Genomic DNA, 25,675 nt, shown 5'->3' with positions numbered 1-25,675 from the left:
TGTATCATTTTATGTACTGCTGCCAAAAAAAACAAATTTCACATGTCAGTGATAACAAACCTGATTCTGCAGTATTTGTATGTGCACAAGAGTTAGTTCCTTATAGCCTCCACGGACACAATTTTGATGACACAAGTGTTTCCCTTTACACTTACCAAGTATGAATGTCAGGAAGGTGTGATAACACAGCAGCAGCATAACGCATAAAATGGCTCGGATATTGGGAACCATCACTCCATCGTGTAACTGCGACAGACCGTACTCCTGTGGGAAAACTAATCATTATCAGTGAAAATTAATCATGCTCAAGCCATCAGTTTAACCTCTCACTTCAGCAGTCTGAGGTGCCCACCTGCTTCACAACAGGCTTCATTATACCGGTGCCCAAGAAGAATGTGGTAACCTGCCTCAGTGATGATCATCCAGTAGCACAAAGAGCCACTGTGGTGAAGTGCTTTAAGAGGTTGGTGATGAAACATATCAAGTCCTGCCTGAGGAGTGACTTGGATCCATTCCAATTAGCCTACCGTCACAATAGGTCAACAGCAGATGCCATTTCATTGGCCCTTCACTCAGGATTGAAACATCTGGACAGTGAAGATGCATGCATCAGGACACTCTTCGATGACTACAGCTCAGCATTCAATACTATCTCCTCCTCAAAACTAATCACCAAGGTCCAAAACCAAGCCTTTGATATCTTCTTGTGCAACTGGCTCCTCGATTTCCTCTTTGCAGACCCCAATCAGTTTGGATTGGCAACCGCTTTTCCACATTCACCACCAGTACAGGTGCAACCCGAGGCTGTGTGCTTAGCCCCCTGCTCTTCTCTCTTTATACCTATGACTGTGAGGCTAAGTGCAGCTTCAATGCCATATTCAAGTTCAATGGTTGTATGCTGAATCAGCATATAGAACGAAAACCTGGTTGAATGGTGCCACAATAGCAAAACCAAAGAGCTGATTATTGACCACAGGAGGAAGAAGCTGGAGGTGAATGAGCCAGTCCTCATTAGGGGACTGGAGGTGGAGAGGGTCAGTAACTTTAAATTCCTTGCCATTATCATATCAGAGGATCAGGCACAGACCTCCCCACTACTGAGAACTGGAGTGGTGCCACAGGAAAAGAGCATTCAGCATCAAGGACCCCCACCATTCAGGCTACGCTCTCTTCTTGCTACTGCCTTCAAGAAAGAGATGCAGGAGCCCTAGGTTCCACACCACCCAGTTCAGGAACAACTATTACTTTTCAATCATCAGGCTCCTGAACCAGTGTGGATAACTTCCCTCACCTCAGCTGTGATTCCACAAACTATGGACTCACTTGCAAGGCCTCTACAAATCATGTTCTCAGTATTATTTTGTTTATTTGTACGTTATGTCTTCTTTTGCACATTGGTTGTTTGTCTGGACTTACCCTCATAGTTCAGAGTAAAGCAAACCCCTGGTCACAGTGGGAGTCTCAGGAATAGGATGCTGGCCGAGTCCCATTAGGTCTCCACCTCTAATTCCTTCCATTCTAACAACTTCTATATTCAATCCAATATCTACCTGGTGATTTCCCTTTCAATCTTGTACTGAAGATGTACGTGGTCTTTGAGTGAAAGCCACCAGTAGCATTCTTGTCCATTTTCAAGGGTGGAGGGTATGATCAGGTGTAAAATAGAAACCCAACCCAAGGCCATAACATTTTCTTCACACAACTCAATCAGCCACATAAACACAACACCCTCCCACACACTGTGACCTATTTGAAAATGTCACACCTAATGTCAACCACGAACCAGAGAACACAGAAGCAGTCAACTGTCCTGAACCAGGTAAAGTATTGAGGGGTGGGTCAAACTGAATCTGATACCTACATTCAGTGGCCACTTTATTATGTGCAGGAGGTACCGAATAAAGTGGCCTCTGAGTGTATGTCTGTGGTTTTATGTTGCTGTAACCCATCCTTTTCAAGGCTCAACATCTTGTGCATTCAAAGATGCCCTTCTGCACACTGCTGTTGTAACACATGATTATTTGAGTTACTGTCACCTTCTTGTCAGCTTAAACCACTGTGGTCTTTCTCTTCCCACCTCTTTCATTTACAAGGCATTTTCACCCACACTCAGCTCATTGGATTTTCTTTTTGTGCCATCTCTGTAAACTCTACAGACTGTTGTATGTGACAATCCCAGGAGATCAGCGGTTTCTGAGGTACTCAAACCACCCTGTCTGGCACCAACAATCACTCCATGGTCACTTAAATCATGTTTGGTCTGAACCACAACTGAACCTCTTGACCATGTCTGCATGCTTTTACCTATGCACTGAGTTATTGCCATATAATTGGCTGATTAGGTATTTTCATTACTGATCAGTTGTATAGGTGCACCTAATAAAGTTGCCACTGAGTGTAAAGCTCAGTGTTGGTCATCCTTGAACCCTTAACAATGTCCCTCAACTGTGGGTCCAAATACACACTGGAACCTCAACACTCCTCTACCCTCACCCCAACTAAAAGTTTTCTCTAATAATTTTTAATCCACTTTAAACTTGAGAGAGGTGTATAAGATGAAAAGAAGCATGGATTGAGTGGACAAACAGAGATAATCCCCCCACCCCCGGGTGGAAATGGATAATGCAAGGCAGCATCATTTTAAGGTAATTGGAGGAAAGTATAGGCAGATGCTAGGGGTCTTTTGTTTTTAAAAACACAGAGTATGGTGGGTGCATAGAATACAATGGGGGCTGGCGGTAGAGGCAGAAACATTAGGGGCACTTATTAAACTTAGCTAGGCACATGGATAATAGAAACATGGAGGGCTACGTAGGAGGGAATGGTTAGTTAAAAGGTCGGCACAACATCAGGGCCTGTCGTGTTCTATTTTCTATGTTCTTAATTTCCGCCAATAAACAATTCACCTTTCAATTAGTACAGCATCTGTCCTTAAAACTTTTTAAACCTGAAATGATTCATCAAAGCCACTTATGGCTTTGGTAAACATCCCAAGTTTCTGGCCAGCCTTTATTGTCACCAATTTACTGGACAAAGAATATTATCCTTTACTAATTAACCTCTCAAACCTTTTCATAATAGATCAAAGCACACATCAAGTACTCATTTTATACAGAAAAGATGTGCTCAAGAGTGCCAGATGCATTTATCTTTGAATTATTTATTATACATTAATTAGGCAGGGAAATAATGATTCCGGCTAATTGACAGAGAAGGTGACATGACCAGTTTCACACTAGTAATTTGTCTAATTAAATCCAGACAGAGTACAGACCCATCGTAGGCTCAACTCACAGAATGATACAAATCAGAAAGCAGCCAAGTGACACATTGTGTTTCTTCTGTTCTGTCTAAGTATCACCTCATTAATCCTTCGCAGAACCTTTTCACAGTAGCCTGACAAATCCTTCCTTTCCAACAGTTTAGCCTTTACCGAAGTCACCACTGAATCCGCTTCCACCACCTGGGCATTCCAAATCTAACACTCTGTACTAACTCACTTCTCACCTTCTGGTCCTTCTGTTAGTGATATTAAGAGAAATCCGTTCCTGCCAACATGTCCTCTCACAGCCTACGAACTGGGGCGCATTGGTCGGTGGGACAAGTGGCCCAGTTTTGGAGGGTGGCAGGGGGGAAGTTGATGGGTTTGCAGACAGAATAGATTATAGGGGAATGAAACAGACTAGGTTGCTCGAGAGCTAGCACAGGCTCAATGGGCTGAGTAGCCTCTCTCTGTGTTGTGCAGAAATGCAAGAAGGAAGCCATTTCATATCGAGTCCATGAAACTTCTGAGGGCTACCCAAAGTCACAAACACATCCCAATAACCAATACTCTCCATTCTTCCATCAACTCCCCAAAGTGGGTGGCACAGTAGCAGTTAGCACAACTCTTTACAGCACCTGCTGTAAGATAGGAGTTCAATTCTCACTGCTGTCTATAAGGAGTTTGTATGTTCTCCCCATGACTGTGTGCGTTTCCTCCAGATGCTCCGGTTTCCTCCCACATTTCAAAGACATACAGGCTAGGGTTACTGAGCTCTGGGCATGCTATATTGGCACCGGAAGCGTAGTGACACCTGTAGGCTGTGAGCACAATCCTCATTGATTAGATTTGACGTAAACACGTATCACTCTATGTTTTCCTGTTTAAGATGGTGTTACTGAAGGTGAGCGACAGCTTACTGATAGTTTGAAAGGCAAGAAATTCTACTGAAAACATTATAACAACATCTTTTCTGAAGTATATTGTGGTAAACTATCACCACAATGAAGAGGCGAGTGAAGGTGAAGTGAATTCGAGGGATGAGCGGAGCTGGTGTGTTGTATAATCGATGTAAATGGAGTTGGAGTGAGCAACTCGGAGAGGAAGAGTCAAGGGCAAAGAGCGCCAATGCCCATCCAATTAAATCCCAGTGTGAGGCTGCATCACTCCAAGTGCTGAGGTCAAGAATGGCTTTGGGCTGGACGACGAGGTCTAGGCCCAGAGTGAATCATTGGGCAGTGTGGTCTAGGCCCAGAGCCTTTCACTGCAGTGGGGCCTGGGTCCTAACACATGTCACAATCCACTGTTTGGCCAATTTAAATGCTGGCCCAGATAGACTAGAAAAACAAGGAGTCTGAACCAGAGGAGAAAGTCAGGCCAATTTTGATCATTCCCCTCAACATTCACTTCTCTCTCCACAATGCTGAGGCTGAGAGACTGCCCTGGCTGCTGTGCTTCGTGTCTGCGAGCTTCGCAGTGATACACCCTGCTAATATGACAAACTGAGACGGAAGCTTTCGGCCTACTCCAGGTCACTCCGGGGATTCGGATCTAAGGACTCAATTTGATTCAGAATGCTGTGCTCACTTCTATTGTTGGCATTATTTGCATTTTTTTCTCTTTCTCTGTGCATTGTGTTTTTTTTAAATGGGTTCTTTCAGGTTTCTTGTTTTGTGGCTGCCTGTAAGAAGACATAAACTCAAGTTTGCATAATTTATGCATTCTTCAATAATAAATGTACTTTAATCTTGATCTTTGGTGTTTTGATATATATGTGACAAATAAAGCTAATCTTTTTAATCTCAGATTCTACCACTCACTTATATTATAGGGGCAACTTACAGCAACCATGTTAACCTATACATCCACCTGCCTTTAGGATGCAGGAGAAAACGGGAGCAAACTGAGGGAAATACGCCCAGTCACAAGGAGAATGTGCAAATTCCACAAAGGCAGCCCCCAAAGCCAGGGCCATTGGAGGTTAAAGGCAGCAGTTCTATCGTCAGCACAAGAGGTTGTGCAGATGTTGGAAAGCTTGAGCCACACACAAAAAATGCTGAAGGAACTCAGCACATCAGGCAGCTTCTATGGAGGAAGTTAAACAGCCAATGTTTTAGGACATGTCCTAATTAAGGGTCTCAATTGCTTATTCCCCTCCATAGATGCTGCCTGACTTGCCGGATTCCTCCAGCATTTTGTACATATCACTCTATCATTTGCACCACAGAACCATCCTCAGAAATAATAATTGCCTGATCTTGACATTAGTTGTAAATAGAGTCCTTTCCTTCTATGGCAAAAGCAGACGATCTCATCCCCACCTTGTCCCCAGAGAAGCCAGCGAACTCCAACAGTTTCAGGATCCGTGTTGGAAACATTGACAGAGCCTACGGATCAAACAAAGGACAAGTCAAACAAGCTGCAAAGCCCAGTAAATTCCCAAACCCTAACAGAAAACACCGCATGGTATTCCAGACTTTGGGAACAACTATCTCAAAAACAGATTGTTAAGTAGCTTTGTTCCATCTGCCACAAGAGGTGGGCTTTGGTCTTCTCTTGCTGTTAGTTCCTTTTCAGATCAGTGACTACCACATTCCCCACACCCACCAGTGAAACAGATGGAGCCACTTCCCAACAAGACAGCATCTTGGAGGAAGCACCAGATATTCAGTACCTCACTGCATCTGCTCACATTCCACAGCATTGCCTCCAGCATCGGCCTCGAACCCTCAGACTTCCAGCCAAGAGCAAGAACTCTCCAATCCTCCGTTTCATCCCATCTAAGTCTGTGAACCTCAGAGTCCACTGGGCAAGTCGAAGCCCTATATTTGCGAGTCCGAGTCCTCCAGAGGCTGGAGGTTGAAGACGTCCTGTCCTGGAGTTGGAGAATTGTGATGTGGTGGGTGGGACAGCGGGAGGAACGGTCCTTGTCTTGTCGATTGTTTTCTATTTTGTTGTGTTCAGTGTTCTGCTGAGCATTGTGGGCATGCTATGTTGGCGCTGGAATGTGTGGCGACATTTGCGGGATGCCCCCAGTGATACATTTCACTATTCATTTCAGTGTGCGTGTAATAAATAAATTTGAATCTTGAATCTCTGCGAAGGTTTTACGCTTACCAGGTTAAACGCCCCAATTCCCAAGGAAACACCTCCTTCCAGGTGGGAGTGATTGGGTCCTTTGCTGCATAGGTTTGACTGCAGGAAGTTATGGAGATCTCTGTCAAGAACAAAGAAAAAACCGATATTGTTAGACAAAGGACACCAAGAAGGAATAGAATCTCAAACCACCAAAACCAAAGGCTGTGTAGTTGTGGAAAGCAGTCGGGCTTCCGTGGAGAATAAGCCTAATCAGGCAATGTCTGGGAATGAGATGTGGGGTTAGGGTAGACAGAGTTAATGCTATGACACCGTATTTTTTCATCTTGCTGAACAGGCCAATATTTATCACCTACAGTAACTGCCCTTGATTATGAGGACTGCTGAGAGAATCATCGTGGTCTCTCTCCCTCGCTACCCCCATCCAAGACATACACTGCGACTGCAGCACCCTCCACATTGCCAGCCTGAACACCCTGCTATCACCCAGTACACATTATTTGAGAGAGGAGCTGACCAAAGTTGATTGAAAGAGGATACTAGCAGGAATGACAGCAGAAAGGCAATGGCTGGAGGTTCCAGGGGCAATTGGGAAAGTGCAGGATAAATGCATCCCAAAGATGAAGAAGCATTCTAAAGGCAGAATGAAGCAACTGTGTCTGACAAGGAAAACCAAAGACAACATAAAAGGAAAACAGAGGCCAGATAACATACAAAAATTAGTGGGAAGCTAGAGGATTGGAAAGCTTTTATAAACCAACAGAAGGCAACTAAAAAAAGCCATAAGGAGAGCAAAGATTAAATATGAAGGTAGGCTAGCCAATATTACAAAAAAGGATACCAAATTTTTTCTCTGATATAAAAAGGGTGAAAGAGAAGCAAGAGTGGATATGGACCGCTGGAAAATGACACAAGAGAGTAATGGAGTACAAAGAAATAGTGGAGGAACTTAATAAGTTTTTTGTGTCAATCTTCACTGTAGAAGATACTAGCAGTATGCCAGAATTTTGAGTGTGTTGGGGGGGGGGGGGGGGGGGAGGGAGTTGAAGTGAGTGTGGTTGCTATTGTTCAGGAGAAGGTGCTTGGAAAGGTGAAAGGTCTAAAGGTAAATAAGTCACCTGGGCCAGGTGGACCAGAGGACTGTAAGAAGTAGCTGAAGAGATTGTGGAGGCATTAGTAATAATCGTTCAAGAATCACTAGATTCTGGACTGGTTACAGAGGACTGGAAAACTGCAAACGCAACTCCACTCTTTAAGAAGGGAGGGAGGTAGAAGAAAGGAAATTATAGGCCAGTTAGCCTGATTTCAGTGGTTGGGAAGCTGTTGAAGTCCATTATTAAGGATAAGGTTTCAAGCTTCTTGGAGACACATGATAAAATAGGACAAAGTCTGCATGGTTTCCTTAAGGGAAATCTTACCTGACAAATCTGTTGAAAATAACAGGCAGAATAGACAAATGAGAGTCAGTATATGTTGTTTACTTGGATTATCAGAAGGCCTTTGACAAGGTGCTACACATGAGGCTGCTTAACAAGATAAGAGTCCATGGTTTTAAGTTCAAGTTTAATTAGCATTCAACCAAACGTGATTATAGCCAAACAAAACAGCGTTCCTCTGGAGCCAAGGTGCAATACACAGCACAAGGAACACACAGCACATTCAAGACAGCAAGCAAACACATAGTCACACAAAAGAAGTACATAGGTAGCCCAAGTCTCTGAGTGACACACCCCACAAAATGATAGTGCATTTCCCCTCAGTCCGCATGCGAATGCACATACGCACACAATCCAGTTTGTCATTCTACCAATTGAACACTGGAGGGTAGCACCAATGGGAGGCCAGCCCACAACTGAGCATGGGTACCACGCTACACTGCACCCGGCGTCACCTCTCCTGGAACAGAGCAATATGCAAGCCCACGGCTTGTGGCCTATTCCTCACTGTAACTGAGACCACGCAACTCTCCTGCCATCAGTCACACCAACAGACAAGGAAACAGGCCTGCAGCATCTTACCTTATCAATGTGCCAACAGAGAAACATCCAAGACAATCACCTGCATTACAGGAAAGATACTAGCATGGATAGAAAATTGGCTGATTTACAGGAGGCAAACAGTGGTAATAAAGAGGGTCTCTTCTGGTTGGCTGCAGGTGACAAGTGGTATAGTGCTAGGGATCAGTATTGGGACTGGCTCTTTTCATGTTATATGTCAAGGATTTTGATGATGTAATGATGGCTTTGTGGCCAAGTTTACAAACAATACAAAGATAGGAAGAGAGGCAAGTAGTGTTGAGGAAACAGGGAGTCTTCAGAAGGACTTAGATTGGGAGAATGGGCAAAGAAATGGCAGATGGAATATAATGTAGGGAAGTGTATGGTTAAGCATTTTGGTAGAAGGAATAAAGGCATAGACTATTTTCTAAACAAGGAAAAAATTCAAAAAAATCAGAGGTGCAAATGGAGTTGTGTAAGATTCCCTAAAGGTGAACTTGTAGGTTGAGTTGGCAAGAAAAGCAAATGCAATGCTGAAGCTTTATAAAGCATCGGTCAAACCGCAGAGTATTGTCAGTAATTTTAGGCCCCTTATCTAAGAACAGATGTGCTGGTATTGGAGAAGGTCCAAAGGAGGTTCTTGAGAATTACTCCAAAAATGAAAGTTTTAACATATGTGGAGTGTTTGATGGCTCTGGGCCTGTACCACTGAGGTGGGATCTCATTGAAACCTATTGAATATTGAAAATCCTAGTTAGAGTGACTATGGAGAAGATGTTTCCTACAGTGGGTGAGTCTAGGACCAGAGGGCACAGCCTCAGGATAGAGGAATGTCCATTTAGAACAGAGATGAGGAGGAATTTCTTTAGCCAGAGGGTGGTGAACCTGTGGAATTCATTGCCACAGTTAATGAGAGGAATGGAGTCAAGACCTTTAGGAATGGAAAAAGCAGAGAGAATATTATGTAAAAAAAAAATGAAGATCTTAACTCACTTGTAAATGATGAAGCTGTTCCTGACTTTAATCCCACCCTTGATAAAACTGACCATGTTCTCATCCTGAAAACAGAAAGAACACGTCAGACAAGTTGATATTTTATCTATATAATTTTGTTTTATTTTCAGGCATCCCCTGTTGAGGCAAGCATTTAAAGATAAAAGGTTATAAATATAAAGATAAGATTCACACGTACATCAGAACAGAGTGAAATGTGGGGCTTATGTCACCAATCAGTGAGGATTGTGCTGGGCAGCTCACAAGTGGTCATGCTTCCAGTGCCAACATAGCATGCCCACAACTCACTAATCCTCACCCATACATCTTTGCAATGTGGGAGGAAACTTGAGCCCCAGTTCAACTGCCCAATGAGAAGTAGTGACAAGTCAGCACCATGAGCTGCCAACGTCCATGTGTTCCTACAGAGGTGGTGTTCCCATTCTCCAGCTCCCCATGTCCTTTAGCTTTGGGAGCTGATGCAGTGCACATTTAAAAAGAACATTGTGGGAATATTTCAATAATGGAGCACGTGAAGTTAACTGAAATTATCCCGTTTGTTTCAAGAACCTGATGGTTGAGAGGTAGTAACTGTTCCTGAACCTGATGTGGTGAGTCCTGAGGCTCCTGTATAGTACTTTCATCCTGATGACAGCTGTGAGAAGACAGCAAGTCCTAGGTGGTGGGGGTCCTTGATAATGGATGCTGCTTTCCTGTGACAGAATTTTATTTAGATATACTCAGTGGTGGGCAGGGCTTTACCCATGATGGACTGGGCTATATCAACTACTTTTTCTAGGTTTTTCCATTCAAGGGCATTGGTATTTCCATGTGTGTTTCCTCCAGATGCTCCGAATTTTAAGTTGCTAACCCTCTCCACCTCTGATCCCCTGATGAGGACTGGCTCATGGGCCTCTGGTTTCCTTCTTGTGAAGTCTATAATCCGCACCTTGGTCTTACTAACACTAAGTAAAGGGTTGATGTTATGGCACCACTCAGCTAGATTTTTAATCTCCCTCCTATTTGCTAATTCATCACCATCTTTGATTCAGTCTACGACAGTGGTGTCATCAGGAAACTTAAATATGGCATTGGAGTTGTGCTTGGCCACACAGTCATAAGTGTAAACTGTCATAAGCTTGCACCAGGGATCAGGGTTTAATTCCCACCTCTGCTGTTAAGGAGCTTCTACGCTAACCTGTGACCACATGAGTTTCCTCTGGGTGTTCCAGTTTCCTCCCACATTCCAAAGATGCATGGTTTAGTAAGTTAGTTGGTTATATGGGTGTAATTGGGAAGGCCCTGCTACTGTGCGTATTGATAAATAAATATTAAAATGAATACATAAATCTCCAGCACTATCCAAGACAGGAGCATTCAAGTTCCCAGCACAGCGAGTGGTCATACTGAAAACGTAGCTAAGTAATACCACATATTCACTTGTGACAACAGTACAATCACCAAATATAGTGCAAAACAAAACACTCTCAACAACAAATGCATTCACAAATTGTTTCTGGTTGAATCTTGGACTCCTGGTAACAAGGGCAATATGCCATCAGAGGTACATGTAAGCCACGTGAATGACTACAGCCACAGCTTTTAAACCACAGCTATGCATGGTCATTCAGTGAGACCTGCCACAGGGTCTCAGTGCAGCGCAGTGCTTCAAACTCTTCCTTCTTGTCAAAAGCACCCAGCTCTGAGTGAGTAGTGATAATCTTGTATTTACAAACCTGCATTTTTAAAACCTCTCTCACAATTTCAGCACATCCAAAGTCAACAAAGTTAAATACTCATGCTCATCGTTAAACTGTCTGATTCAGAATCAAGTTTATTATCACTGACATACTATAGGTCGTGAAATGTCATTTTTTTGGCAGCAGTATGGTACAAGATATTAAACAATTACTAAGTTACAATAATTACTAATAACTACTAAATAATTAAGTTACAATAAAAAATAAATAGTGGCCAAAAAAAAGTGCTCATGAGTTCATGACGTGTTGAGAACACTGATGATGGAGGGGAAGAAGCTGTTCGTAAAACATTGAGTGTGTGTCTTCAGGCTCCTGTACCTTTTCTCTGATGGTAATAATGAGAAGTGGACATGTCCCAGCTGTTGAGAGTCCTTAATGATGGATGATAATTTGTGTTCAATGAGGTGGATATGTTGCATGGGAAGACTTCATGAGTGCTACATGAAAACAACCTGAATCTGTGTTTCTCTTGCATGGCACAGTTGGGGGCAATATTGATTTGCCCTCATTTCCCACATACAGTGCTGAGGTACGCTTTATGTCAAGCAGGAGGGCAGATAGTGCTGTTATGGGTAAGTAGATGAGAGTTCAGTGCACAGACCACGCTACTGATTTGGTAATGACTGCCCACACCTACCTGCAAGAAGGTTAAGGCAGCTCTCTGTAGGAGACACTCAGCGTAACAGACCTCTGCATGGACCTCCTCTGAAAAAAACAAATCAGAACATCCAAACAAAAACTGACATCCACATTTACGTGGTAAATACGTTATCTGTTTATTCAGTAAACGTCTTGTATCTATGTACCATTACTCAGGATGCTCCCAAGTACATCTCAATCAATAAAGAGTTCCCAAATCGTTGAAAAGGTGAGGAAAAGTGCACGAGGCTGCAAATATCCACAAAGACAGCTCTCACAAGACACAGAATAATAATGTTTCTGCAATGCTAAATGTGGGATAAATATGGGCTAGGAAACCAAGGATATAGCCATAGAGTCTTATAGATTGTTCAACTCATCCCTGCCAACTTTTTTACTCAGAGAGCTAGCCCCATGTGCCTGCATAGCCCTCTAAACCTCTCCTATCTACATATCTAAATGGCTTTTAAATGTCACTGATGTGTCCACCTCATCCACCATTTCTGGCAGCTCACTCCAAGCATGTACCTTCCTTTACATGTAGAAGCTGTCCCTGATGTGCCCTTTAATCTCTCATCTCTGATCTTTAACCCATAGCTTCTTGTTTATAGCACAGTCATACGTGGGAAAAAGACTGTTTTCACTCTACATATCTCATTATTGTCTATACCTCTAGACGATCACCAATCAATCTCCTACACTGGGAGGGGGGGGGGGGGGTGAGGGAGATAAAGTCCTAATCTATGCAACCTCTTCTTGTAGCTTAGGATATAGGCCTACTTGAAGAAAAGATAGTACAATCTGAGGAAACAGACAAAGCCTCGTTTAAACCCCTCTGATACTTTGAGCCCTGTACACATGTCAGCTTGGCTCAGTATTTCTCGAAATGGGACCCAAACCCGTTTTCCAACACAGGGGACTGTGTTAACAACATCAACACAACAAGAAATTCAGGAGTTCCAAACTAATGGCAATTTCGGAGCTGTTATGCCCTGACCTAACACTTCAACAACAAAAAGCAAATCAAGCATAACTCAAAATGCTGGAGAAACTCAGCAAGTCAGGCAGCATCTATGGAGAGGAATAAAGAGTTGATATTTCAAAGCAAGAACCTACATCAGGACAAGCTTTAGTTAAAACATTAAAATATCACAGAAATTTGTTTCCAAGAGGAGGTAGGGTGTCACCATTTGGTCCATGCTGATTTTAATGAAGGAACTGCGATTAACTTTAACACACCTCAGCTGGCGTACTTGCTTGAGTATAAGCTGCCTGCAAGAGGATGTGTAAGCATTTATGGATACACAACTGATTTTAAACTGCAACTCAGAAAGGAGAAGGCATCACAGAATAATCAGCTCCATTTCAGGTCTGAAAGAAGTTAAACAAGGAGAAGAGGTTCTGAGAACAAAGCTCATATTCCACTGGATACAGATGCTTAAGGAATCCTCTAGTCAGACAATTAAATAAATGAGATGGGGTGAGGAGAAACTCTCCTAAGGAAATCAGACACACTGGGAAGCACCTTCACAAAGGGCAAAGCAGATTTGGTACTGCCCCCAATAGTTGTTGTGTCTGGAGCAAAGAGCGGGTTTACATGGTGGGGGAGAGGAGGCAATTGAAAACATCTAATCTGAGGATTAATAATTCCTGTTAAAATTTTCACTACATACAAACTGGAGATTTTACTCAAATCCTAAACTCAAGAGATTCCGTAGATGCTGGAAATCCAGAGCAGCAGGGCACAAGATGCCAGAGGAACCCAGCAGGTTAAGACAGCATCTATAGAGAGGAACAAAAAGTTGATGTTTTGGGCTGAGACCCTTCATCAGGACTGGAAGGGAGAAAAAGTCAGAATAAGAACTTGGGGAGGAGGGGAAGGAGTACAAGTTGACAGGGGTTAGGTGAAAGAGGTAAGGATCTATCTCAACCTCTGTCATCTCCCAAGTCCTTTCTCCCTCAGTTTCTTCTACAAGTAGCTGAGCTTTCAGAGGGATACAGTAAACCCCCCACCTTGTTTTTGTTATAATCTTCTCCCTGTATTTTTGGTTTCACTGGTCCAAAACACATTTATCAAATGGAAATATGCAGCAGGCATGAATTGGGGAGGATGAGTAAGGATAACTCCTGCATATCTACCCGATCTCAGTTGGCCAGTCAAAGATAAATCGCCAACGGATCTATAACCAAGAAGGAAGTTCCCGAGAGTATGAGGTGATGGACTACTTGGGTGAAGGTGTCACTGTACAGACAAGGATCAAGTTTAGCCACAAGAGACTACAGATGCTGGAATCTGCAACAACGAACAATCTGCTGGAGAAATTCAGCAGATCAAGCAGCATCTGTTGGGGGGGGGTAGTTGTTGATGTCTTGAATCAAAACCTTGCATCAAGACTGTTGACCCCACAGACATGGCTTACTACCCATTGCAACTAGTTAATAACAGGAAAGAACAAACATTTCAAAACCTAACCTTGGCCATATGAAGATAAAGAAAAGAAAAGCCAACAGCTCAAAGGAGAGGGGTGCAGTTTGCTCAGGAAGTAGCACCGAGAAATACTTAGTGATTACAGGAAGACCTGCCATATAGGCAACAGACATCCTTCTATGCTCCACCACTTCTGTCCCACACCATCTGGCAGCCTTGACCTCCATTACCCAAGACCCAGGCTCTAAACTTACTTCAACTGAACCCCTTCCCTCCTTCCAGACCTGTCTTAATGTCAACTTCTTAGACCAAGGTTTTGTTCACTGGGTGAATGTCACCTTTGGTGATGTGGATGTCAGACTTTGCTCAACACTGTCCAGTGAAGGTGTTAGGTTGCTTCACTACACTGAAGGTACTAAATTCATCCAAATTGTTGCAAACTTCTATAAATGGCAGAATCATTAATCCACTGAAATTACGCCTACATACACCCTGTGGCCACTTTATCAGGTGCAGACTGGAACCTGGTGTGTTCTTCTGCTGTTGTAGCCCATCCATTTCAAGGTTCAACATGTGTGTTCAGAGATTCTCTTCTACATACCACTGTTGTAATGCATGGTTATTTGAGTTACCGTTGCATTCCTGTTGGATTGAACCAGTCTAGCCATTCTCCTCTGACTTCTCTCATTAATTAGGCATTTTTACCCTCAAAATTGCTCTATCTGGATTTTTTTTTTTGGTTTTGCACCATTCTCTGTAAACTCTAGAGACTGTTGTTGGTTAAAATCCCAGGAGTAGCTTCTGAGATACTCAAACCACCCCATCTGGCACCAACAATCATTTCACAATCAGAATCATTTATAGTACTGTACAAAAGTCTTAGACATGTATATATAGCTAAGGTGCCCAAGACTTTAGTGCAGTACTGTGGATCACTCTTCTTCCCCAATCTGATGTTTGGTCTGAACAACAAATGGACCTCTTGACCATGTCTGCATGATTTTATGCATCGAGTTGCTGCTAATTAGATATTTGCATAATGAGCAGGTGTACCAAATAAAGTGGCCACAGTGTATTCTTCGCACATCACGCCAACACAAACCTTCAGTGAAGTGGTCACCAGATGATTTGTTCACAAGACTCGACAGGGAGCCAACAACAGTGGACTTCTTTCGAAACCTAGTGGAAACAAATGGTCCATTAGGGAGAGTGCAACTTGGGCGACTTTGGCCAGGAAGTGTTCCCACTGCAAGCACAAAACTGGGAGCCTCTGGGTGGGGAAACTGACATTAGTGGGGCTGAAGACTAAAGCGGATGACAAGCAGACTGGCTGAAGATCTTCAGGTGAAGAAAAGAAAGAAGATTTGATGGAAGGTGTTCAAGATCACATGGGATCCAGGCAGAGAGGATAAGGAGGAATTGTTCTCCGTGGCAAGAAACCAAGGGGATGGGATTTAAGGTGATCAGCAGAAGAACTAGAGAATTGAGGAGGAATGATGTCTCTCTTAGCAAGCACTGCCTGTACAGCTGGTGGAAGGAGATTCAAAAACATGGATGAATGCTTAAAGGTTCAGCAAATTGTTGGGCTATAAGGTAAAAGCCCTTGAATGGAGCTAACCGGATTGTTCCCAGAGTTCAGTGAGCTAAATGCCCTCTTCTTATGCCATAACAATCCAAGGGTTCCATGGACTCTTTCCAAAGCAATGACACTCCCAACAGGGCTGAATGATCTCTCTTGTGCTACAAGGTACATTCTCACCAACAAGGCAACTTAAATTCAGGGGATTAGATAAGGAACATAAAAGATCAGTAATGGTAACTGTGAAACTACTAGACTAAAGTAAACTGTTCAAGACATTGGTAGAGCTACATTTAGAGTACTGTGTGCAGTGCATGTCACCCTGCTGCAGAAAGCATTTCATTAAACTGAAGAGAGTACAAAAAAAAAGATAGGCTAAGGATAATAACATTACTGGAGAGCCTGAATTACAAGGAGAGGTTGCACAGGCTGTGAATTTTTTCTTACCCCTGGAACACAGGAGGCTGAGGGGTAACTTTATAAAGGTTTATAAAATCATGAGAAAAATAGATGAGCTGACGAGCAACAAGATTTTCCCAAGGGTAGAAGAGCCCACAAGTGGAGGGGACAGATTAAAGTGAGAGAGGAAAGTTTTATAGAGGGCCTGAGGGGCAACCTTTCCCACACAGAGGATAGTGGGTACATGGAATGAGCTGTCGAATAAATGGTAAAGGTGAGTACAATTACAACATTTAAAAACGTTTCGATAGGAAGGGTTTGGAGATGCGAGTTAAATGAAAGCAAATGTGTCTAGTTCAATTTGGCAACTTATTCAGCATGGACAAGTTTTATGTGCTGTATGCTCTGTAACAGTGGAGTTCCTGTCCTGGTCCAACACACGTCGATGCTACAGCCAAGAAAGCTCACCAACAACTCTAATCCCGCTGTGCTCAGGAACATTTCCTTAGGCAATATGTAAAGGTCACAACTAGAGTAAGTGCAATACTGGATCTCCTCTTAGGGACCGAGACAGAGCAAGTGACAGAAGTGTGTGTAAAGGAATAGTTAGGATCTGGTTATATAGATCTAGTGATCCTAAGTTGGGATATGATGTTGCAGTTATACAAGTTCCCTGAAGGTAGAATCTCATGTGGATAGGGTGGTGAAGAAAGCTTTTGGTATGCTGGCCTTTATAAATCAGAGCATTGAGTATATGAGTTGGGATGTAATGTTAAAGTTGTACAAGGCATTGGTAAGGCCAAATTTGGAGTATTGTGTACAGTTCTGGTCACCGAATTATAGGAAAGATGTCAACAAAATAGAGAGAGTACAGAGGAGATTTACTAGAATGGTATCTGGGTTTCAGCAGCTAAGTTACAGAGAAAAGTTGAACAAGTTAGGTCTTTATTCTTTGGAGCATAGAAGGTTGAGCGGGGACTTGATAGAGGTATTTAAAATTATGAGGGGGATAGATAGAGTTGACATGGCTAGGCTTTTTCCATTGAGAGTAGGGGAGATTCAAACAAGAGGAGATGAGTTCAGAGTTAGGGGGCAAAAGTTTAGGGGTAACATGAGGGAGAATTTCTTTACTCAGAGAGTGGTAGCTGTGTGGAAGGAGCTTCCAGTAGAAGTGGTAGAGGCAGGTTTGATATTGTCATTTAAAGTAAAATTGGATAGGTATATGGACAGGAAAGGAATGGAGGGTTATAGGCTGAGTGCAGGACGGTGGGACTAGGTGAGAGTAAGCGTTCGGCACGGACTAGAAGGGCCAAGATGGCCTGTTTTCGTGCTGTAATTGTTATATGGTTATAAGATGCTAGGGAGACCAAATTTGAAGTATCACATGCAGTTCCGGTCACCTACTATAGGAATGATATCAATAAGCTTGAAAAAGAGCAGAGGAAATTTATAAGGATATTACCAGGACTCAAGGAGCTGAGATATAGGGAAAGATTGAATAGGCTAGCACTTTATTCCCTAAAACAGGAAAATTAGGGGAGATTTGATAAGAGGCATACAAAACTATTAAGATATAAAATAGTGTTAATACATGCAGGCTTTTCCGTCAGTTTGGGTAAGGCTAGAAGTAGAGGTCATAACGTAAGACTGGTGAGAGTGTGGAACAAGCCACAAGGGAAGTGTGTTCAGCTGTAACATCTCACAGGTTTGGTTAGGTACCTGGATGGGGAGCTTATGGAGGGCTATGGAAGTGAGTGTGTATGTTCTCCCTATGAACCACGTGGGTGCCCCACTTTCCTCCCAGTCCAAACAGGTTATGGTTAGTTGGTTAACTGGTCATTGTAAACTGTCCTGAGATTAGGCTGGGGTTAAAGAGGTTGTTTGCTTGGTGGTGAGATTCATTAGGCCAGAAAGGCCTGCTGTTTCTCTAAAATAAATTTTAAAATAAAAAAAAGCTGCTATTACTAAGGAAAGGTAGTAAGGTAGAAAGGTAGCTTGGGAAGTTTAAAGATCTGAAGGTCAATAAGTTACCCGGACCAGATGGATTACACCCCAGGGATCTGAAAGAGAGAGCTGAAGATATTGTGGAGGCATTGTGCACGATCTTTCAAGAATTACTAGATTCTGGAATGGCACTGGAGTACTGGAGATTTTCAAATGTCACTCCACTCTTTAAGAAGGGAGGGAGACAGAAGACAGGAAGTTTAAGAAAGGAAAGGGAGAAAGGGAGACAGCCAGTTAGCCTAACTTCAGTGGTTGTGAAGATGGTGAAGTACATTATTAAGAATTTAAGGTTTCCAGATACTTGGAGGCATATGATAAAATAGGCCAAAGTCATCATGGTTTCTTTAAGAGGAAATCTTGCCTGACAAATCTGTTTTTCAGAAGACTTTTGACAAGGCGCTGCACATGAGACTGCTAAACAAGATAAGAGCCCATGGTATTACAGGAAAGATACTAGCACGGAGAGAAGGTTGGCCAAGGCAAAATGTAGGAATAAAGGGGCTCTTTTCTGGTTGGCTGCCGTTGATTTGAGCTGTTCTGCAGTGGTTGGTGTTGACACCACTTCTGTTCATGTTAAATGTCAATAATTTGGATGACAGAATCGATGGCTTTGTGGTGAAGTTTGCAGATGATACAAAGATAGGTGGAGGAGCAGGTAGTGTTGAGGAAGTAGTGAGTCTGCATAAGGTCTTAGACAGATTAGGAGAATGGGCAAAGAAGTGGCAGATGGAATATAGTGTAGGGAAGTGTATTGTCATGTACTTTGGTAGAAGGAATAAAGATGCAGACTATATCTTTATTTGGGGAGAAAAAAATCAAAAATCAGAGGTGCAAAGGGACCTGGGAGTCCTTGTGCAGGGTTCCCTGAAGGTTAACTTGCAGGTTAAGTCAGTGATAAAGAAGGCAAATGCAATGTTAGCATTCATTTCAAGAGGACTCGAATATAAAAGCAAGGATGTAATGAGGCATTAACAGGCATGGATAGACAGCACTTGGGAGTATTATAAGCAGTTTTGAGCCCATTACCGAAGAAAATGTGCTGACATTGGAGAAGATCCAGAGGATGTTCACAAAAACTGATCCCAGGAATGAAAGAGCCAACATGAGGAGAGTTTGATGGCTCTAAGGCTGTACTTGCTGGAGTTTAATAGAACAAGGGGGAATCTCATTGAAACCTATCGAGTGGATTTGGAGAGGATGTTTATAATAGTAGGGGAGTCTAAGACCAGAGGGTACAGCCTCATAACAAAATGACATCCATTTAGAACAGAGACGAGGAGGAATTTCTTTAGCCAGAGTGTGGTGAATCTGTGAAATTCATTGCCACATTTGACTGTGGAGGCCAAGTGTAAGTGGATAGATTCTTGACTAGTCAAGGTGTCACAAGCTACGAGGAGAAGGGAGAAAAAGGGGTTGAGAAGGATTTTTTTTAAAAATCAGCCATAATGGAATGGAAGGGCAGATTCCATGGCACAAATGGCCTAATTCTGCTCCTGTGTCTTATGGTCTAACAGTATGCAAGGCAAGCTTTTCAAAACATCTTGGTACATGACAATAAAAAACCATTTCTAATTCCTTGACTCTAAAAACCTACCTGGTTCAGTCTGAGGGAGAGACCTATCCAGTGTAACCTACATACTGTATGGCTTCAAACCAGTTGATGAGTTTGACTCTTAATTATCTTCTGGAATTGTAAGAGCAATTTGAGATGGAGAACAGGCACCAGCCTCACCATCGTCCCACAATCCAAATGGACCATGGACTTCCAACCCTCCACATCTCACCTCGATTGGTCACAAGTTATACACAGAGAAATTGAAAAGGTACTGGGAACACAGAACTATACATCAGTAAAACCAGATTCCCACTTCAGAACACTGACCAGTACACCTTCGGCCGATGATGTTGTGCTGAAATAATTAAATTAGTAATCAAATGCACAACTATAGTATTCCTTTCTTCCTAAACAATTGTTCATCTTGTCCAATACTTTGCACATTCAGAGGCCTAACTAAGAGCCTCTTGAATGCCTCTATCTTATTTACCACCACCCATGGGTCTGTGTGTAAATAAACTTGCCCTGCACATCTCCTTTGAACTTACTCCCTCTCACCTTAAATGCATGCACTCTGGTATTAGATACTTCCACCCTGGGAAAAAGATACTAGCTATCTATGCCTCTCATAAACCTCTATCAGGTCTCCTCTCAGCTTCCAATGCTCCAGAGAAAACAACCCGAGTTCATTCAATCTCTCTCTATCACATGTCCTCTAATCCAGGCAGCATCCCGGTGAACCTCATCTGCACTTTCTCCGGAGCTTCCACATCCTTCCTGTAATTGGGTGACCAAAATTGAATGCAATACTTTCCCAGAGTTCCAAACATACCTGCATCATTCTAGAGGGGCTAAAGTCACAATTGGGTCACTGCGCGACAGGAGCTGTACCCACTGGGCCAGTGAAGGAGAACAAACAAGAATTCCTATGGAGTCAGCAGAACTGTGCACTCTCTGTGAAACTGACTCGCAATGTGCATGGTTTCTGCAACAATTCCCAAGGTTGGGACTGAATCTGGCTCCCTGGTACTGGGATCTATCACTGTGATATGATGACATTAGCACAGAACCACTCCTACACTGTGCAGTTCAAGAGAGGTACAGTTTGCACATGTATCCAATCAAAACCAAAATTACCCAACAGTTACATCAGATTTAAGGTTAAGATTAGCTTTATTTGTCACATGTACATCAAAGCATACATGAAATACATTGTCTGCATCAACATAGCATGTGTGCGCCAAAATAGCATGTCCACAACTTAATAACTAACCCTAACCCATACATTAGGAGTTTGAAGAGATTTGGTATGTCAACAAATACACTCAGAAGCTTCTATAGATGTACTGTGGAGAGCATTCTGACAGGCTGCATCAATGTCTGGTATGGAAGGGCTACTGCATAGGACTTAAAGAAGCTGCAAAAGGTTGTAAATTTAGTGAAATCCATCATGGGTACCAGCCTACAAAGTACCCAGGACATTTTCAAGGAGCAGTGTCTCAGAAAGGCAGTGTCCATTATTAAGGTCCTCCAGCACCCAGAGCATGTCCTTTCATCACTGTTACCATCAGGTAGAAGGTACAGAAGCCTGAAGACACACACTCAGCGATTCAGGAACAGCTTCTTCCCCTCTGCCATCCGATTCCTAAATGGACATTGAACCCTTGGACACTACCTCACTTTTTAAATATCTATTATTTCTGTTGTTTGCACAATTTTTAATCTATTCAATATACATATACTGTAATTTATTTACTTTTTTTATTATTTTCTTTTTTTCTCTCTGCTAGATTGTGTATTGCATTGAACTGCTGCTGCTAAGTTAACAAATTTCACGTCACATGCCGGTGATAATATACCTGACTCTGATTCCTTGCAATGTGAGAGGAAAGCGGAACATCCAGAGGAAACCCACACAGTCACAGGGAGAATATACAAACTCCTTACAGACAGTGGTAGGAATTGAACCCCGATCACTGATATTATAAACCATTGTGCTAACCACCATGCCAACCTCACAGAGACCATTCTGCACATTACTTCTGTCAGTTCTCTGCCATAGAGACAGACCAGTCTCACCCATGGCAACTCTTCGTGAAGGCTCCACTGACATTTGCTCCCATCCTGTCTCTGAGCAGTGTTATCCTAATTCCAGCCACACAATATCAGTCACTTATATTTCTCTCCCTCTAATTTTCACCTGTGTCCTCCAGTTTTCAATCCCCCTACCACTGGGAAAAATACTTCCAATTGCAGCCCAATTAGGAGTTAGTGTACGTCCATCAAATCACCTTCAGCCTTCAAACAGTGCTTCCCTCTCCAACCTGTCCTAATATCTGTAGCCCTCATCCCAGGAAGCATGCCGTCAATTTTTCAGGAACAGCCTCTTCCCCCTGCCACCCAACTTCTAAATGAAGATTTAATTCATGAACACTAACTCACTACTTTTTTTTAAATTTGTTATTTTGCACTACTTATTTTAACTTAACTAATATATATTATATATAAAATTCGCACACACACTTATTGTAACTCAGTTGTTATTCACTTATATTTATTTATCATGTACTGCTACCTTAAAGTTAATAAATATCACAATATATGCCGATGATATTAAATCTGATTCTGATATTTTCTGGCTCGCTCTGATAGAGTGCAGGCCAGGGTTGAACGGGCAGGAGGTTTCAGACTCTGATGTTAAAAGATCAGTGATGCATTTCCAACATGGGGTGATGTGCCAGTGAGCAGAGAGCCTACATATGATGCTGGTTTGTCTTACCTAGGGCAGTAAGTTACAAGCTGGTGTCAGGAAAGCCTTGGCAAGTTGTTGCATTGCAAAGCATAAATGGTTAAAGAACAATGCAGTTGAGGCTCAGAGGTGGAAAATATTTATAAAATCCTTCTTAGAACATACATGGAGTATTATGTTCTGTTTTGGTTGCCTCATTATAGGAAGAATGTGGAAGCTTTGGAGAGGGTGCTGAGCAGTTTGACCAGGATACTGCCTGGATTAGAGAGTATGTCTTTTGAGGACAGATTCAGTGAGCTAGGGCTTTTCTCTTTGGAACAAAGAAGCATGAGAGGAGATGTTAGAGGTGTACAGAATGACAAGAGGCATTGATCAAGTGGACAGCAAGCACCTTTCTCCCAGGTCAAAAATGGCTAATGCAAGGGAGCATAACTTTAGGAGGAAGGTATAGTGGGGATGTCAGAGGTAGTTTTTTTTTAAACAGAGTGGTGGGTGTATGGAATGCGCTGCCAGGGTGGTGGTAGAGGCAGATACATTGGGGCATTTAAGAGGTGCTTAGAAAGGCATATAGATAGAAGAAAAATGGAGGGCAATACTGTGCAGTACTGTTCACGTGAATGAATGCTCGAGATGTTTGTTGGGTTGCCAAAGAAACAGGCTGCTTCTGGCCAAGGTGATGTCAAAAGTTGGAGCTACACTGACTCGGGCAAACTCTACAGACGCTGGATGCGTTTTATGGTTTTGAGGTCTGTCCGTGACTGGGCATCTGATCATGTAGTGTTGTCTGTCTGACAGTTTCTGTGTCTGTGTGAATTTACAGTCCAACTAAATCCTGTGCAAGGACCATGGGGTGTCCGCAACAGAAGAGCTGTTGGTGATTGACAGCAATTCAAAGAAGTTCTAAGTAAATTTATTATCTGTCACCATATACTACCCTGAGATTCAATTTACAGGAAAATAAAGAAATACAATAGAATTTATGAAAATCTATAAATACACAAATACTGACACACATCCAATGTGCAAAGGATGACAAATAGTGCAAATAAGAAAAATAATAATGAGAACATGAATCGTAAAGAGTTCTTGAAAGTAAGTCTGCAGGTTGTGAATTCAGTTCAGGGTTGAGGCAAGTCATTCACACTGGTTCAGGAGTCAGGTACTAACTGTTACTGAACCTGGCGGAGTTGGACCTAAGGCTTCTATAACTCCTGCCTAATGGTTATAGGGAGGAGAGAAGATGGCCTGGACAGTGACAGTCCTTGATGATGGATGCTGCTTTCTTGTCACAGCACTCAATGTAAATGTGTTCAATAGTGGGGAGGGATTTTCCTGTGATGGACTGGGCTGTGCCCACCACTTTCTGCAAATTTTTCTATTCCTGGCCATTGTTATTTCTTGCACAAGTGTGACCTGATGCAGCAATAATACCACACTTGCTGGTGTTCACAATTAAACACTGAAATAGACAGCTCCTACCAAGTACTCACAAGAACGCAAGACAGAAACTGTTATCAATTACCCAATGTGTCTTTGCCAGCTACACTATTTATAGCCTTCTTCACTGCAAACCAGCTGAAATTCTACAAGCTGACGTGGATTTGGACTTTTTAAAACAAACACTATAATATCCTGGGAATTTTACACTTGGTCACAAGGTCCAAGTAATTTTTGTTTTAATAAGGTTCACAGAACTGCAATTACTGGTAGCGAACTAAATCTAATCTATGGGTGTGGACATTTCCTTATCAAGGGCATTTCACAATACAAAAGAGTTGCTAAGAAAAAGCTTCTGGATTAGTTATGTGCATCTCCATTCACCACACCTATACAGTTAATGTTTAAAAACATTTAATCATTCCCCACTACACTCCATGCCAGCCAATATTCCCCACCCACCTGCGTTTGACTTGTTTCTCTCTAATCTCACTACTACCGTTGAGCAGGAGGTACAGGAGTCTCAGGTCGCACACCACCAGGTTCAAGAACATTTACCGGCCGACAGACATCTGGCTCCTGACTGGTGTGCATGGTTTCATTTGCCTCAGCCTGTCAACTCACTTTCAGACACTGCAGCTCATGTTCTCAATAATATATATTCCTTTTTTATGTTATTTGCAAGATTTGTCTTCTGCATATTGGATGGTCATTGGTCTGTGTTTTTCATGGATTGTATTGGAGTTCTATATTTTCCTGTGACTTCAAGAAAATGAATCTCAAGGTTGTATGTGGTTGCATACTTTGAACTTTGAAAAATTATCAATACCTATAAACGCTTCTGGTTTTCTATCCAATGTGACTGGCTGTTCAGCAATCTAATGATATCAGAGCCACTGAACACCATAGAGACCCCTTTGAATGACACATGACAGCAGCCAGTCTCACGAGAGAAGCTACGTGGTGCATGTGGGGTTCTTCACTCCTCTGGAAGTAGCTTTGACACTGACCTCAAATTCTATTTTTGGTGCAGTTTTGTGGGATAGAGATAGTTTCCAGTATCATTTCAGAGGGCTGTTTAAGACCCACTCACATTGCTGTCCAACACCACATTTATGCCAAACACCCAAGAGCAGATCTCCTTCACCAAAGGGGTCATGAGTGAACCAAAATGAGATCTTATCAACACTCCAGTAATTGAGTTTTCATTTGGGATTTACTTCAGAGAGTCAGAGTCATACTTCACAGGAAATGGCCCTTCTGCCCATCGAGTCAATACAAACCATCAGGCATACCCCCTATCTACAGGATTAGGATGCACAGGGACAGTGGTGATGGGCTTTAGAGTAGAGTACATACACCAAGTGACCCCTCAAGATATCTGTTGCTGTCAAGTATCATTCAAAGCGGTCTCTGGTATCCAGTGGCTCTGATGTCATCAGACTGCTGAACAGCCAATCACATTTAACAGAAAACCAAAGCAAGTACTGATCATTTTTCCTCGAAGTTCACAGTACAACGTTCAAATTAAACACAGTGATTATATACAGGACCATCAGCCAGAGCTGTGGACCACTGATAAAGATATGTGAATCCAAAACCCACTGTGGCAGCAGCAGAATTTAACTTTGTTGAATTAATAGAACTTGAAAATATTATTGGAATAGAGACACAAACTACTGAAGGAACTTTGTAGGTCAGGCAGCATCCATGGTCGCAGGTTTGCAGAAGGGGGCAGAAGCCAGAACAAGAATGTGTGGGGGAGAGGGGAAGGAAT

The 25,675-nt window shown here is 42.6% G+C and overlaps 1 protein-coding gene across 3 annotated transcripts in view; it reads right to left on the bottom strand.

Moving 5' to 3' along the window:
* LOC140740092 (tetratricopeptide repeat protein 39A) overlaps window positions 1-25,675 on the bottom strand; it is a 110,417-nt gene that overhangs the window by 39,578 nt on the left and 45,164 nt on the right. For all 3 annotated transcript variants that reach the window (XM_073068969.1, XM_073068970.1, XM_073068971.1), the window contains exons 4-9: window positions 15,278-15,354; window positions 11,746-11,813; window positions 9,349-9,413; window positions 6,380-6,479; window positions 5,584-5,649; window positions 156-264 (exon numbers count right to left, since the gene is read on the bottom strand). In XM_073068969.1, coding sequence (XP_072925070.1) covers window positions 156-264; window positions 5,584-5,649; window positions 6,380-6,479; window positions 9,349-9,413; window positions 11,746-11,813; window positions 15,278-15,354 — 485 coding nt within the window. The remainder of the gene's footprint in view (window positions 1-155; window positions 265-5,583; window positions 5,650-6,379; window positions 6,480-9,348; window positions 9,414-11,745; window positions 11,814-15,277; window positions 15,355-25,675) is intronic.

The sequence above is a fragment of the Hemitrygon akajei genome, chromosome 16 (assembly GCF_048418815.1).
Source record: "Hemitrygon akajei chromosome 16, sHemAka1.3, whole genome shotgun sequence".
In the NCBI taxonomy this organism is placed as follows: Eukaryota; Metazoa; Chordata; class Chondrichthyes; order Myliobatiformes; family Dasyatidae; genus Hemitrygon; species Hemitrygon akajei.
This window is presented reverse-complemented; position numbering and strand designations above follow the sequence as displayed.